This window comes from Lissotriton helveticus, chromosome 7, assembly GCF_964261635.1.
Source record: "Lissotriton helveticus chromosome 7, aLisHel1.1, whole genome shotgun sequence".
NCBI lineage: Eukaryota > Metazoa > Chordata > Amphibia > Caudata > Salamandridae > Lissotriton > Lissotriton helveticus.
In genome coordinates, this window is record NC_136068.1 from 1,270,098,615 (window position 1) to 1,270,114,622 (window position 16,008).

The 16,008-nt window shown below is 49.2% G+C and overlaps 1 protein-coding gene across 1 annotated transcript in view; it reads right to left on the reverse strand.

Annotated features, from left to right (window-relative positions):
- FDXR (ferredoxin reductase) overlaps positions 1 to 16,008 on the reverse strand; it is a 414,311-nt gene that overhangs the window by 325,918 nt on the left and 72,385 nt on the right. Inside the window, exon 6 of the mRNA XM_078654476.1 lies at positions 2,870 to 2,971. Within this exon, the coding sequence (XP_078510602.1) occupies positions 2,870 to 2,971 (102 nt within the window). The remainder of the gene's footprint in view (positions 1 to 2,869; positions 2,972 to 16,008) is intronic.

Consider the following 16,008-nt stretch of genomic DNA (forward strand, 5'->3'; position numbering starts at 1 on the left):
TGATTGTTGATGCGAGTAACATAGGAATAGGTGCTGTTCTGTTACAGAGACACTGGGATGGAGATAAGACAATTGCTTTTGCCTCTAGACCTTTGTCATCATCGGAAAGGAATTATTCAGTAATAGAGAAGGAAGCTTTGGCGGCCGCCTGGGGTGCGCAATACTTCAGAACCTATTTATGGGGCACTAGATTCAGAATCTATACTGATCATAAACCTTTAGTTAGTGTCCTGGCTCCAGGTGGTGCAGGTAAGGGTTCACCAAGGTTGTTAAGGCTAGCTTCGAGGCTCCAGGAGTATCAATTTGAAATGTTTTATATTCCAGGATGGAGAAATGTGCAGGCAGATTGTCTGTCAAGACTCCCAGCTTCAGGTGGTATTGTGAGTCTGGAAGAAAAGGATGAAGAGGTAGCCGTTGCATATATTCTAGATATGTTATCTGTGGGTGAAGGTTCATTTACAAAGGAAGAGTGGTCCTCTGGCATGAAAGACAATTCTGTTCTTGCTAAGGTGATAGATCTAGTGCAAAAAGGCGCTACTAGAGAAAGTTGTGTTTTACCACCGGTACGACCTTACTTGAAAGTTATTGAAGAACTATCTGTAGTTAATGAGGACATTTTGATGAGGGGCGATAAATTCATCCCGCCATTTTCTCTAAGATCAAGGATTGTGAAGTTAGCCCATGAGGGACATTTGGGACAAACTCTAACACAAAGAAGAGTTAAAACTCCTTTTTCGTGGCCTGCCATTGATTCTGAGACAGCGTTGTGGGTAGAAAAGTGTACGAGCTGTAAAGAAGGTGAGAAAAGATTGAAGGTGGTTCCCCACTCAAGAAATGGGTCACATTGTTTCTGCAGACAAACCTTGGCATAGTATATGCTTGGATTTCATAGGTCCCATGGATGAGCTTCTTTTTCATAGTCGTTTTGCCATGGTTTTGATTGATGTATATTCTAAGTGGTTAACAGTAAAGTTTGTTAAGGACATTATTAATGAATCCACGATAGGTTTTCTAAAAAATATTTTTAATGAGGAAGGAGTTCCGTCTGTTATCATAACAGATAATGGAACACAACTGATTTCCAAGAGGATGCAGGATTTTTTTGTCAGGATGTGGTATTAAGCACCATCGCACATCACTTTATAACCCACAGGGCAATGGTCTTTGTGAGAGAGTCAATAGGGTCATTAAAGGGATTTTACAGATGTCTATTTCCACAGGATGTTTTTCTGATGAGACTGTACAAGAGATGGTCTGGGCGTACAGAACCACCACCCACAATGTAGATAAAAAGTCTCCATTTGAAATTATGAGAGGAAGGAGACCTGGAACTAAGCTAGTTCCTTCTTGGCTAAAGAATTATAATGAGGCAGTTTTGAATGATAACAAAGAGAATATGTACAGTGTCCCAATATCAGTGGGAGATATGGTTAAGGTTAAGCCAGGCAGAATTACAAAGGGACTCACTAAATACAGAGGACCGTTCTTAGTGGAACAAGTTCATCCACATTATGTGGTGTTAAAGAATGGTGAGAAATGGAATTATAGAAGGATTGCTATGTATCAAAAGGGAAATGCAAAGTGTGTTGATAATTGTGGAAGTGCTCTGTTCAATAGTGGGTATATGTTGGCCACTCAAGATGATCTCACCAAGCGTGATTCCATTAGATGTAGGAGAGAGGAAGGTGATGGAGATGCTTCACACCAAATGAGTAATCTGGTTCCGGGGGGTGACCTACTTGGGAGTGATCCATCAGTGTCTAACAATGCTAGGAGCTTAAGGTCACGCCGACCACCTGTTTATTTGAATGACTATTTGTGTTAAGCATTGAATTCTATTTCTTTGTCACATTTCTCATGAAAGGAATATACTTTATTTCAATGTAAAATACATTTACTCCAAGGGAAGGAGATGTGTTGTAAATATAATCCTTGCTTATTCATAGTTCTAATTAGCCCTTCTTTTATGTTCATATCCAGCTGTTCTATGTAGAACCCACCAATGTTCTTATGTGCGTCATCAAGGTTGGGGGATTCCAGATTTGCCAGTTGAAGTCTAGTCAGCTGGAGAGATGTAGCGTTAACTTCTACTCTAGTCATTAAACCTTTTTACTAATCTTTAAGAAGCTTATCAAGAGCATTATTTTACTTACAACAGAAGGCTGTGAGCTGGAAACCAGTAAACGGTGGGTTACCCATAATAGGCGTGAGCGGCGAAGGAAAGTAGGTAAAGCCTCGTCACACAATCCCATACCGCGAGTGTTTCCATCGTGATTGGTGAAGAGTAGAGCCCACATAACCTGTGCTTTCATGTTTAGCACTTTTAAAGCAGTTTCTAGCATAAACCTGGAGAATTACTGAAGAGTAACAAACACTTCACTGTGACTGTGAGGTCAAAAGCCAGCACAACCACGCTCCTCTCTTACACCACGTTTAGGATCACAGTTACTTCTAAGAAATACCCTCTTGAATTTATCAGATTGAAACTATTTGTTTTTACACTCAACTTTCTGGTTTCTGACTCACTGGATTAAAATGTTACTATTCAATGTTCCTGCCTTTCTCTAGTATACTCTGTTTTACAACTGTTCTGCATGTTTATAGCAACACTGTGGGCCCTTCACTCTTCGTAGAAACATAAATAATGTTAGAAAAGATTAAGCACCTCTGGAAGGGTCAGCTTGATCACTCTGTTGTGCACAGAGAGTTCAATTAATAACTCACAAGAGGTTGCAAGATCAGTTTGCCACAGAGAATAGTCAGAACCAGGTGAGTGTAGGACGTGAGGAGAGCAGCAGCACTGATGACACAGAAAAACATAATACAGGACGCTACACACCTGGGTATGTGTGCCCTGCTAAATACTTACCTTAAGCAGATCGATTGGAGACAGAAGGATGCGAGCAATATCCAGAGCCACATTCCCTTGCCCCAGAATCACAGCAGTCTCACTGGTCAAATCGGGATCCAGCTGCCAATACAAGAAAACATTTTGTTTTGTAAGTCACAGGTTTCGGAAAAATATTCAATATTTGCACTCACAGTGCGAGTCATTCTTGAAAGGTAATGGGGCTTGTCTTGGACACCAAGCATGCAGGTGCCTGCCAGTTCTCTTACTAGATGATTCTGACTTTAGTCTGATCATGGATAAACAATGCTCTTCTCCATCACTAGTTCCAGTTACCTTGCTTCTGCATGCTGGTAACAGGCACAAATAATCACCGATGTGATTATGTCACTGCTCTTTTCTGACCAAGAAAGGCCTTAAAATAATTTGTCCTGTGGTGGGACACCATTGATAAATTGCAAGCCCCTTGTCTCTTCCAGAAACGAATGGGGCTCATCAACTGACTGAAGCAGCCAGATGGTGAGAAGGACTACAGATCCTAGAAAATAAAGAGGGTTTCACTACAAAACATTTTCACTTCTCTGGGAGCCCCTGCTCTGGTGCCCACCAAACTGTATTAACAAGCACCTGTTACTGTTCTTTTAAGGAACTGGCTCAACTGAATTCTAGGTTACAATACGGAGACTCCTCGTATGCTTCCCTTTAGCTTTACTGCTCAACCAACAGCGCAGAGAACACTTAAAAACGTTCCAACAACAAACCCACAGGTTCCACGCGCTTTACAATAAACATAAAATACATTCCAGCTAATAGAAATATTCTTATACTCCTTAGTCTTTTGCTTTGCTGCTCAACCAGTGAGATAATAGCTATGTGGTTTATTTTACTTGCTGTTAGCAATTGATTGTACCTTTAAATTCTCTTAGACATAACAGATGGTTTGTTGTAAGGTTCTTTGGCAGTGAATAAAGTCAGATTTAAGATTATCAGGAGTTGTGGTTAGTCCAATTTGGGCTGCGTGTGGACCTTAGTTATGGGACCCTGAGCATCTATTTTTTTATGTCTTGGCTCTAGACAGTGCATGCACTGTCCTGAAAGAGACATGTTGTGTATACTCTGTGGGCTTCAGCCCGCCAATAGGCTTCACATTTTCTGGCTCCACCGTCACTCTCCTGATATTTCTTCCCATTTGTTCATGGCATGCATCATGTCTCTTACTGTGTCTAGCCCTCCCCGGGAGCAGGGACCAATTACTACTATCCTTCCATTCTTCCCATTTAATGACCCTTTTAGGAATTTCTTTTTTTTTGGGTTATACTACCCCACCCGCCTACCTATTCTGTCAGTACAAAGAATCAAATATTCAGTCATAATTGTTTGGGACAAATCCGGGTTGGATGTTTGGTCTGCTCAAGTTTCAGTTACAAATATAAATATCCAAACTGGCTGTACCTAAAAATTCGGTGAAATCCAATTTGTGTTTAACAAAAGATCTTGCGTTAAGTAAAGTGTAACTAAGTGATTCATGTGAAGCTGGGGAAGGCGAGGGCTAGCATAGCCAGTGACGCCATTATGACGGTCGCACTAGTCCCCGGGGTTAGGAGAGGGGGGGGGAGGCCGCATCATCAATGACGCGGCGCTTCCACCCGTCTGGCAACCAATCAACAAAGAGGCGGCACATTTGAACCGGAAGCACTTCTGTGCTTCCGGTCCAAACGTCCAGCCTGCGTCCAGACAGACCCGTCTGGACCGGTCAGCCTGGGCGCCCCCCTTTATGAGGGAGCAGTGGAGAGCAGAACAGTTTCTTGTTCTTGCTACCCACATGATTTTTCCACCAGGCCAGCCGAGGGCCCGCCACCGTTTTTCCTTTTATATTTGCAGGTTGGAAGTACGTGGTAAAACAGGAGCAAGTCATCGCGTCGTGGGAGGAGAATTTCTTCTGTTTTTTTTCGCCCCTTGCAAGTGTACCCGGCGGTTGGCTGAGAGAGGAGTCAGCCTCGATTCACTGCGAGGAGGAGCGGAGCGAGTGTTTTTTGCTGTGTTTTCCTACAGGACTGCTCGGCTTTGGCGGCGCACCGAGGAGTCGTCGAGTACCGCGCAGCGGTGAGTAAGTCTGACGGGACCCGCGTACGGCCCAGTAAACAGGTTACTGAGCTTCGTTAGGTGTGTGCTGCAAATGTTTCAATCCCGGAAGTGGGGGCAACGTCATCCTCGCTAAGCTCGAAGTACGGTGCTATTTATAGCATGAGTGCCCGACATCCCGCTTCTTATCACTGCGAGCAGTATTTAGTGTTGCCGGTAATAACCGAAATACTGTATTGAATTTAGGCGCGTGTTGCCTCTGTGGGGAGCGCACGCTTGGGGGGCTGTTGCGAACATCATCGGGGGCAGCACAGTTATTGAAAGGGCAAAGCTGGGTGCTCTGGTGAACGCATGTGCACATTTACTTAAAGGTCAAAGCTGGGGGCTGTGGTGAACGCGTGCGGCTTGGTGATTTACGTTAGCTGTTTTTAGCGAAGTGTATAGTGCGCTACGTGATTTATAATGCTGATAGCCCCAACAAGGCTGTGTGGTTTATTCATCTGGTACCCAGTGTGGCACTTGGCAGGGGATCCTTTAAAAGGGTGGTAGCTGGGTGCGGGACAGTCAGAGGTGCGCAGCCAAACCAGTATAAGTAAGTCACAGTGATCATTGCTGGGAGGACAAGGCTGTTGCCCATGCAGGGAGGTCGCTGTTGGACACTGGAGGAACCTGGTTTGGACACCACCGGCTAGCCAGCATCTCATCACTTCCGAGAGCCACAGAGAGCCACAGAGAGCCACAGAGGGTTTGAGCGGGCGGCTCACCTGAGCCTACTGGGTTAGCCAGTGGGTCATGGCTCTGGTTGCATGGGTGCAAGGGTTGGCTGGGGCTGCTACTGCTTGAAGGTAAGAGGTGACACAGTCATCTATCGGGGGCTGCAGTCTACGCGTGTTACAGGTTGCGTACGGGCAGTTCCGAGATCAGAAGTCTCATCTGCCATGGCCCCTAAGGTACGACGGAGTGAGAAGCGTTCGCGCTCGGACGTCTTGCTGGAGGCTTTAATGCAGCAAGTACAGGTAATGGGGCAGACCCTTAACAGATTACAAGATAAGGTGGAGGGCCCAGAGGTGCCAGAAGGAAGGCCCAGGCGGACGATTGTTCCGCCTAAAACCTACTCCCCGCCATTACCAAAGCGGAACAGGCACAGGCCAGACGGGAGAGGGGTGGGGGGACACAGGGGTGGCTCCAGGTGAGGCGGTGCAGGTGCCACCTGCTCTTACGCTAAGCCCTCAGGGCAATGAGGGCTCAAATAACACAGTGCCAGTAGAGCTAACAGTCCCCATGCTCCCTCAATTGGAAGGGCAAGGGGGGGCCACGCCAGAACAGCCGGACATAGCATCCAACCTAGCAGCTGTGCTCCCATGGTTGGAGACGGTGGGGAATTGGTCTCACGCAGCGGGGGCATCCTGCGGCGGGGGCGAAACAATTGAAAGAGCCAAGAAACTAATGGCTGATTTGAGTAAAGGGAAGTCAGTTGAGGTGCAGGCGGTACCGGCGGGGGGTGCAACTCCCAGTGCCACGGCACCGGCCTCCGGTGCCAAAGGCGCCCTGTCCTGGTAGCAGTCAGCAACACAAAGGACACAGAAGGGGGCAAGTTGGCTGATGCAGCAGCACCAGCAGGTACAAGTGCGACATTGCCTCCACTGGGCTTGGGGGAAATGCGCTCCGGGAGGGAACACTTGGGGTGGCATTTGTCTAAAGAGACTAAAGAGAAGATATGGAAAGGGGCTTATGTTAGCATTTTTCCCTGTTGATAGACGAGGCATAAAGGGAAGAGGCAAGGAAGAACAAGGAATGAACACATCACAAGGAGTGGTCAAACATAATTCTGAAATACAGGGTTGAGGAGAACCTGGCCAATTGGATACAGGGTTTCACCATATACATGGCCGTCCTGTAAGAGCGTTTTCCGGAGGTGGGGTCTGAGATGGCATGTTACCAGAATAGGATCACCGTCGCACACGCAACAAAGGGGGGTGATGGGTGCAAGGAATAGGATAAAGATTTTAGGAGGGCTAAGTCACAGGACCCAACTTTAAACATGGAACCAGGCTGATATGTTTATTCATTTAAAACATCAAGGCTCAACAGACAACATGCGGGGTCACCGGATGACACCAGACAGTGTACGGTTTCAGCCCTTTAAGGCAGGCCCCGCCGGTAACTCGAGGGAGGGTGGGGGGGGAGGTTTCATGGGGAAAGCAGGGAGCACAGGTAGAAAAGGTGTCTGTTTCGATTATAACAAAAGATCCAGCAGCAGAGCGCCAGGTACATGTAGGTTCAAACATTCCTGTGCTTTCTTTGGTAACACGTCCCACCCAGAGTCCAGGTGTCACAAGAAATCCAGAGAAAAAGGGGTAAAAAGCTAGAATAGAATGGAACATTTAGGAAAGGCTAGATCCCCAGTTAACGTTAGCGCCATGATCCCCTGGTTAGAATTGTACAATTGCCCTAAAGCAGCCAGGACGATCAGAGAAGGGTTTGTTGAGGGTTTCAGGATTCCAGCCCAGGGCTACAATGGGGTGGCACACTGGAGGAACCAGCTCTCTGTTAGGTCCAATGAAGGTATAGCAGCAGCACAATTTCAGAAGGAAGTAAGCCTGGGTAGGGTGGTAGGACCTTCTGAGTACTTCCCAATGGAAGATTTTGTATGCTCACCTCTAGGGGTGGTTCCTAAGAAATTGCTGGGCAAATTCAGATTGATCCACAATCTTTCAGCGCCAAAGGGCAGTTCTGTGAACGATGCCATTTCAGACACACTTTGTAGTTTGAAATATGCATCTTTTGACCAGGCAGTAGACATGCTCAGGTCCTTAGGTCAGGGAACTTTACTGGCAAAAACCAACATTGAGTCCGCTTTTAGATTACTGCCGATGGACCCCTCAGATTTCCACTTGCTGGGCTTCCAATTCCAGGGGAAGTACTACGTGGACAAATGTATGCCAATGGGTTGCTCAGTGTCCTGTGCCTACTTCGAAAAATCCAGCTCTTTTTTGGAGTGGGCATACAGGAGTGACTCGGGGCACCAGTGGGTGCTGCATTACCTTGATGACTTTCTTTTTCTAGGTGCACCAGGCTCAGGGGAATGCGGGGCAGCTCTGTCAAAGTTTTGTACCCTTATGCAGGTTTTCGGCGTGCCTTTGGCACCCGGTAAGACAGTGGGTCCGAGCACTACCATTGAATTCCTGGGGATTGAACTAGATTCGGTACAAGGGGTGTCTAGACTACCAGCAGACAAGGTTAAGGATTTCGGGGTGGCGTTGCAACACTGCCTCAGCAAGGATAAGGTTACACTGCATCAGTTACAGCAGGTAGTAGGTCAGCTGAATTTCGCACTGCGCATAATCCCAATGGCACGCCCATTTTCCCGCACCATCGCTCAGGCCATGTCAGGCCTCAGAGAGAAGCATTATCACACCAGGCTGTCCGGCGAAGTCAGACAGGACATGCTGATTTGGAAAGCATTCCTGCGTGACTTTTTTTTTTTTTTTTTTTTGGATTATAAACTTTTATTGTCATTCAATCGCAAATACACAGCAGTGTGCCTACAACCATATGCGGCCGGCAGCGATACACATACATTAACACATTGGGACCTTTATCAGTTATGAGCATATAGAGGAAGGACAGTCAGGGGTAGTCAACAGAAACACAGTAATGTAGTGGTCCAATCATAACAGGTCTAAACACTAGGGAATCTGCATTTGGGTGATCGTTAACGGCAAGACGGGACGTGGGACAATGAAACCAGTAATCAGGTCAACACTTCAGTAGGCAAGGGAGTACAGTAATCATCCAGCATATGATCCATTAGGGTCTCTCAATTGAGAGGAAATTGAAATCACATTTTACAGCAGAGTAACTAAGGATCGGGGCAAAGGATCGTGACAGTGGGCAAGACTCATTAGGCATGGACCCACATATCCGTCACATCTTCACGTGCGTATAGTCACATAGTGAAAAAACAGCGATCAGGTTTTAAGCCTCGCATCACATAAACCAGTAACAGCATAGACATATAGCATTCCTCCCCTTCCATCCCAGTTCAAGACATGGCATGTAAGTTTAAACCTGTTCTGCTATTAGGGGTACATCTTCGGTGGCAAAGCAGCATCTATCATAAGGGAGATACCCTCACAAACCTGCGTCCAATACTCCTGTACTCGTGGACAACTCCACGCTAAATGGAAGAAATCCGCCCCTTCCTGACCACATCTCTCGCACCTATCCGAGTCGGCCAGGCCGAATCTAACCTTCCTAACAGGCGTATAGTACAACCTATGGAGGAACTTATAATGTATAATTTTAAAGCGACAGCTGGACATCACCGCTCCCGACAAGTCACAACAGTACTCCCATTGCTCGTCTGTGATTTCCCTGCCAAAATCCGATGACCAATGCGCCCTAGCCGCACTCTCCACAACAGGTAGGTCCTCTCGCAGGCATCTATATATATTAGACACTAGATGTGCTCCATCAGTGCTATTCAGCACAACTGCAAGTGGGGCTACACTGGGGGGTTCACGAGGGTACTCCGGCAATAAGGCTCTTAGGCCTTCTCGTAGCCGTAGGTAATAAAATAATTCCAGAGGGTTATGTGCGCGTTCCCCAAAGAAGTCCTCTCGAGACCGGAATATTCCGTCGCGGAAACGATCACCCCACGTTCGAATGTTCAGCCGATGACAGTCGTTGGAATCCCACCTCCTGAAGGAGCGCAACCTGTGGATGGTAAGATAGTGGCATCCGAGCTGTATACAGTAACGGAGTCTGCAACCTTCTCCCTATTCTATGCCATGCATCCATCGTACAGGTCACTGTATTAGAATGCATATCCAGTTCCGATGTAGGGGCATGAACCACGCCAACCAGCGGTAGTGGGTGAGCTATCCAGTCTTCCGCCGCTACCTGCGGCATGAAGGCAGTCGGTTTAATCCAATAATATAGGTAGTGTGCCTGAGCACTCAAGTAGTATACCTCGAAATCGGGCACGTCAAATCCTCCCACCCGATAAGGTTGTGTCATGACTGCCCAGCGGAGTCGTGCCTGCCTGCCCCCCCATACCAGACGTATAAGTTCAGAGCGCAAGGTTTTGAAGAAGAATGCACCTGGGTGGTAAGGAATATTGAGGAACAGATATAGGAAACGAGGCAAGACCACCATTTTTATGAGGGAAATTCTCGCCGCCATCGACAAGGGCAGTTTAATCCATCGAGTCACTGCGTCCGCTAGCTTAGTAATAGCCACTCCGTAGTTCGATCGCAACGTATCTCCCCTGTCTCTCGATATTTGTATCCCCAGGTAGCGCAGCTCAGAGGTGCACCACTCAAGAGGGTACTCCAGCGGGAATTCCGACACAGCTGGTGTCAGAGGGAAGAGTTGGGATTTACCCCAGTTAATAGAGACGCCGGAGAGGCCTCCAAAGGCAACAAACTCCCGCAATAATGCATTCAAGTTAGAACGGGGGTCCTTAACGTACAGAGTGACATCGTCAGCATATAGTGAGATGGAAAGCTGGCGTTGGAGGTAATTAAAGGCACTGGCTTTATGAAGCTGTCGGATTCGACAGGCCAGCGGCTCTATCGCCACAGCAAATAGTAAAGGGGAGAGGGGACACCCCTGACGGGTACCCCTTGTTATTGCAAAAGCGTCAGTTAGTCGGCCGTTCGCAAGCACTCTCGCCGTTGGAGCCGTGTATAACAACCGCACCCAATTTACAAATATCGGGGGAAACCCCATCTTCTGCAAGACCGTGAATAGGAACCCCCACTCCACAGAATCGAAAGCTTTCGATGCATCTAAAAAAACTGCAGCAAGGGGTATCTCAGGGTGAACCGTCTGAATCAGGGAGAATACAGTACGGAGGTTGTGTGAGGTTGATCTCGTAGGGACAAATCCGGACTGATCAGGCAAGATGAGTGTGGTCATGAGCAAGGAGAGTCTCGTTGCGAGCACCTTAGCCAGAATTTTGGCATCGCAGTTCAATAGCGACAGTGGGCGATACGAGTCACAGTGTGCAGCATTTTTTCCGGGCTTAAGTAAAGACGTGATGATGACCTCTCACATGGATCTCGGAAGCACACCCACTTCTAAGGCATCTTCAAACACCTCCCGCAAAACTGGTGCCATGACATCTACATAACATTTATAAAATTCTGCGGGAAGACAATCATGACCCGGTGCCTTCCCGTTGCCCAAGGACATAATGGCACCCCGCACCTCGTCCAACTCAATTGGCGCCCCCAGAAATTGTCTGTGGGCGTCACTTATCCAGCAGAGCGCGACATCCTCCAGATAACTATCCAGGTCAAAATCCCCAGCCGCCCGTGACGTATAAAGTTGTTCATAGTGTGTTTGGAGCGTGTTCAGAATCCCAACAGAATCCCTGTGTACCTCCCCATCCGCTGTGGTCAGTTCCAAGATAGTATTCGAGCCTCGTGCCACCCGCACTGCCATGGAAAGCGCTCTGCCCGGTCTCCCTCCCTCATTGTAAGCACGGGCCCGCCAGTACTTCCCCCTGAATCGTACCTCTCTTTGCGACTCCGCCTCATACTCTGACAACTTAGCCCTGAACTCACGCTGCACGTCCCCAGCAGCCCCCTGTACCATGCAGTTCTCTAGTCCCCTTAGGTCTTCCTCCAACTTGTTGAGTGCGCGCTGTATGTCTCTCAGCACCCCAGAGCTCTTAGCAATGCACCATCCCCTCACCGTAACCTTGAAAGCCTCCCAGACTGTTTCTACATTATCCACAGTATCCTTGTTCCGGGGAAAAAACTCTTCTATGTCGGTCCTAAGTTCTTCACGGAAGACAGTATCTACCAGAATGCTAGGGTGCAAACGCCAAGGCGGGCGTGGTTTATTAAATGCGGGCATATCTAGAGTCATTAGAACAGGGCAATGGTCAGAATGCGTTCTGGGCAAATGTTGAGAATGCAAGACATGTGGTGCTAGATTCATGGATACAAAGATATAATCGATTCTGGCCCATGTTCCAGTGTATGATGTGAAGTGTGTGCCATCTAGTAGATCAGGATGTAGGCGTCTCCAACTATCGATCAATCCCCCCTCTTCAACTATCCCCCGAAGGGACTCTCTCGCCTTGGTATGGTATGTTGGGCAACCGTCTGCTCTGTCCAACCTCGGGTGCAGGGCAACAAAGTCTCCACCCCATATCAGGTACCTGGAACCCACATCCATTATACCTCCCCAGAGCAGCGTGAAAAAATGAGGATCATCGACATTGGGGGCATAACAATTGGCAATGGTAATCGTTTCCCCACCCAACCTCCCCCACACAATCACATATCTTCCCTCCTTATCAGTAAGCTGACCCTGCAGTGTGAACGGGAGGGCCCGGTGTATAAGAATAGCAGTACCCCTGGCGTACGACGAGTAGTTTGAGAAAACCCTCACTCCTGCCCATCTCGCGCCGAATGTGGAATCAGCTAACGGGGGGTTGTGAGTTTCTTGTAGCATAACCACCTGCACATTATGTCTATCCCAATACGCCAACAGTTGTCTACGTTTTCGTGCATCCTTCAGTCCACGCACATTCCATGATATGAAATTACATTGGTTAACAATCCCTGCACCCGTAGTGATCTGTTTTAGCCTGCGTTAGGAATGTACAATGCATCACCCACCTCTGCAGTGTATCACAATCATCAGTCCCTCTCTCATCCCTCCATTGTACCGCTGTGTCAGTTTGCTTGTGTATTTCACACTCAACCAATTCACATAACTCCCATTCTTTCCCCCATTCCCCACCCACCTCCCACAGAGGCAACCCCAACTCGCCAGTGTCGTCATCCACCCTCCCCCACCCCGATTCCCTCAACAACCGAGGGTGATAACATACCCTACAACAACAGTAACCGCATGGGTAATTCCCGCTAGGTAGCATTCCAGGTGGCAACACAGCACCCCCTCTTCACCTCCAGTTCCCAATGGCGGAACTTACCCAGCCAGAGGGAGAGAGGGGGGTACCTGGCGACGAGGATCGAGATCAGCTTGTCTCGGGCCATATCCCCCACCCTCCTTAAAGTTAAAGAGAAATAGAGGTCAATGATCATAGCCATCGCCATAAATCAGTCCCCATCTCGGTACTCACATACAGGAACCAGATTGATATCTAAAGTGCAAGAACCATAAGTTCACTGTTCCTCGTCCTCCATCTGGTCGTTTCTGCGATCAGGCTCAGCCATCCCATCTCTATTCTGGAGCGCCGTACGTTTAAAATGTTTGATAAAATCCTCAACTTGCTGCGGTTTCGTAAAAAACTTTTGGCGCCCCTGATAAGTGATCCGTAGTCTAGCCGGATAGAGCAATGCGTAGTCCACTTGAAGAGCACGAAGCTTTGCTTTAACATCCAAGAACTTGCGCCGCTCCTCCTGGACCATGAGCGTAAAATCAGGATATATTGTAAAATTGTTACCATCATAGTTGAGCGAGTTGGAGGTTCGAGCCGCCCGCAGCGCAGTGTCTCTGTCCCTATAGTTCAGCAGGCGGGCTACGATAGGTCTCGGTTTCATACCCGGCTTGGGTGCCGGTCCCAGGGATCTATGCGCCCTCTGTACTATAAACTGGGGGGAGAATGCTTCCGAGCCTACTGCAGCCAATAGGAGTTTTTCCACATAGTCCTCCATTTTACCCACGTTGGTGGATTCCGGAATTCCTACTACGCGTATGTTATTACGTCGGCTTCTCGCCTCCAAATCTTCGTTCTTTGCCGCTATTGTGCGCAGTAGGTCATCCATCCGTGTAAGTCGTGTCGTATGTTGTCCTGAGGTATCCTCAACATCCGAGACCCGCTGTTCCACCTCCTTCAATCTCCCCTCATGAACATCCAGCTTGTGAACTACAGCATCCATCCGGGACGACATTCTGTCCACCTTGTCCGCAATGGTCGCGAATCCCTGGCGCATCTCACGAAGGATTTCCTGGACATCCGTGGAGGTGGTCGCCTGGCTATCGGTAGGACTACTAGTCTCTATCTGCTTCTGTTGGTCCGGGCTGGTGCGAGTTGTCTTCTTCGTAGTATCAAACGTGAGCTTCGGTTGTCGCGCATCAGGCCGGCCCATCTTCGCCACCGAGCACCTCCAAGCAACACAGATCGCGATGTATCGGGCAGCAGGTTCACCGCGTATGTGCAAGCTCGTTGGCCAGAATCGACACAGTGTCTCCACCGCCCCGACGAGCGACAGCAGGGATCGGCACCCGCTTGGGGTGCAAAAGCGCGGTGAAGGCAGGTGTCTGTCGTCTCCCCTGGTCACAGATCGCCCCTCTGATTCAGACCTGGGAACACTCCAGTGGTTCCACCACGCAACCGTCTCACCGTGCGCCAACTGCGAGCAGGACAATGAGGCTGCAGCTTCCCCAGGGCTATTGCTCGGTATTCAGGCGTGCAGAGCAGTCGGTAGTATGAAGCAGTCTACCCATTCGGGTTGTATATATGGAGGTGTGGGGCCTGCGGGGCGTAGGATGCAGACAATAAGGACTACAGCGCGGTAGTTCGCCAGAGCACTTCCTTGTTGTAATTGCCTAGTTCATGCCTCCAAGGGTGGCGAAACACTGCAGCCCCCAAGAGTTCGGTACAACCAGTATATGTAGTCTCTATACCCGCCGTTGTATGATCTCACCTCAGGGCACGACCAGCGCCAGTAGTTGGTAGGGGAGAGGGAAGCACCCCGTGCAGCAGCAGAAGAGGTGTATTATGTCCCCAGCAATGGCCGTAGCCACGGACTCCTCCCAGCGCTTCCCGCTCCTCGTACCTCGCAGGCGAGGACAGAAAGAGGATCGACTACCGAAATGGCGGGCTCCCCAGCCGGCAGCAAGTTCCTCTGCAGCCCCCAAATGCTCACAGCATCAGCGCTCAGTCTAGCGCGCTCGGCGATTTCCTCTACGCTCTGAGGGCAGGTTAATTAGGGTCCCCTGGAGGCTCCGCAGGCAGTGGAAAGTCCGCTCCCGAAATGGCCGCCACCCCCGATGGGCTTCAGCAGAGCGATGACTGCGCTCGGCGGCGAGCAGAGTGTCCAAGGGGCAAATAAAACGCTATGAGTACCTTAGTGGACAGCAGGGCAGGGCTGCACCACTGCAAGACTCGAATCGCCGCTGTAGGGAAAGGATCACAGAAGTCGTCTTCCGCTGCCGCCGCTCCGTGACTTTCGCGCCATTCAGGGCCCAGCCGACATCCCCAGAGCCGCGGTCTCGCGTCGTCCAGCAAGCCGTCCGGCCGTGCCGAGCCTTCCAGCAGTCTGGGTCGCTGGAAACGGGGGAGCCTCCACCAGCCTCGGGCTATGAGCAAACGGCCCAAAAATTATACCGGAGTTGCTGTGCAGCCCCCTCAACAGGTGGGAGCAGTTTCAGCCCGATCAGTCACTGATAAGAGGATCAATTAAAGGATCGATGTCGCCAGGATGTGAGAGCCTCACGAAAAGGCTTCCATACACAAGTGCGCCACCTAGCGCCCCTTCCTGCGTGACTTTAATGGGAGAGTGGTGGGACCTAGCCCGCCCAGGTCCACTCCGGAATTGGGCCTGATGACCGACGCAGTTGGGAGCGAAGGTTTCGGGGACATTCTGGGGTGCGAGTGGGTGGCTGAGCGATGGCCAAGTTGGTGGAGGAACTCTGGGCTCACAAGTAACATAAGCTTCTTAGAGAACTTTTCCCAATCCTGGTGGCACTGTCCGTATGGGCGGAGGGATTGAGGAACCAGTCTGTAATATTTTGGACTGACAACATGACAGTAGTAGAATGCATTAATAGCCAAACTGCTAAGGCCAGCATGATGCTGCGTTTGTTGAAAGAAATTGTGTTACAATGCATGAAATTGAATGTCCTCTTTAAAGCTAAACACATGCCAGGTATTTTGAACCACACAGCTGATGCATTGTCTCGTTTCAAAATGAAGGCATTCAGGGCACACATCCCAGAGGCAGCGGTGCACCCAACACCTTTCCCAGAACAGCTTTGGCAGCTTGGGGCCCCCCCGAGTATCGAACCTCGTGGCAGCGAGCTTAGCGCCCAGAACCAGGAGTGCTTACGAAGGGGCGTTTGGGTCTTTTTGTCTTTTCTTGGGGGAA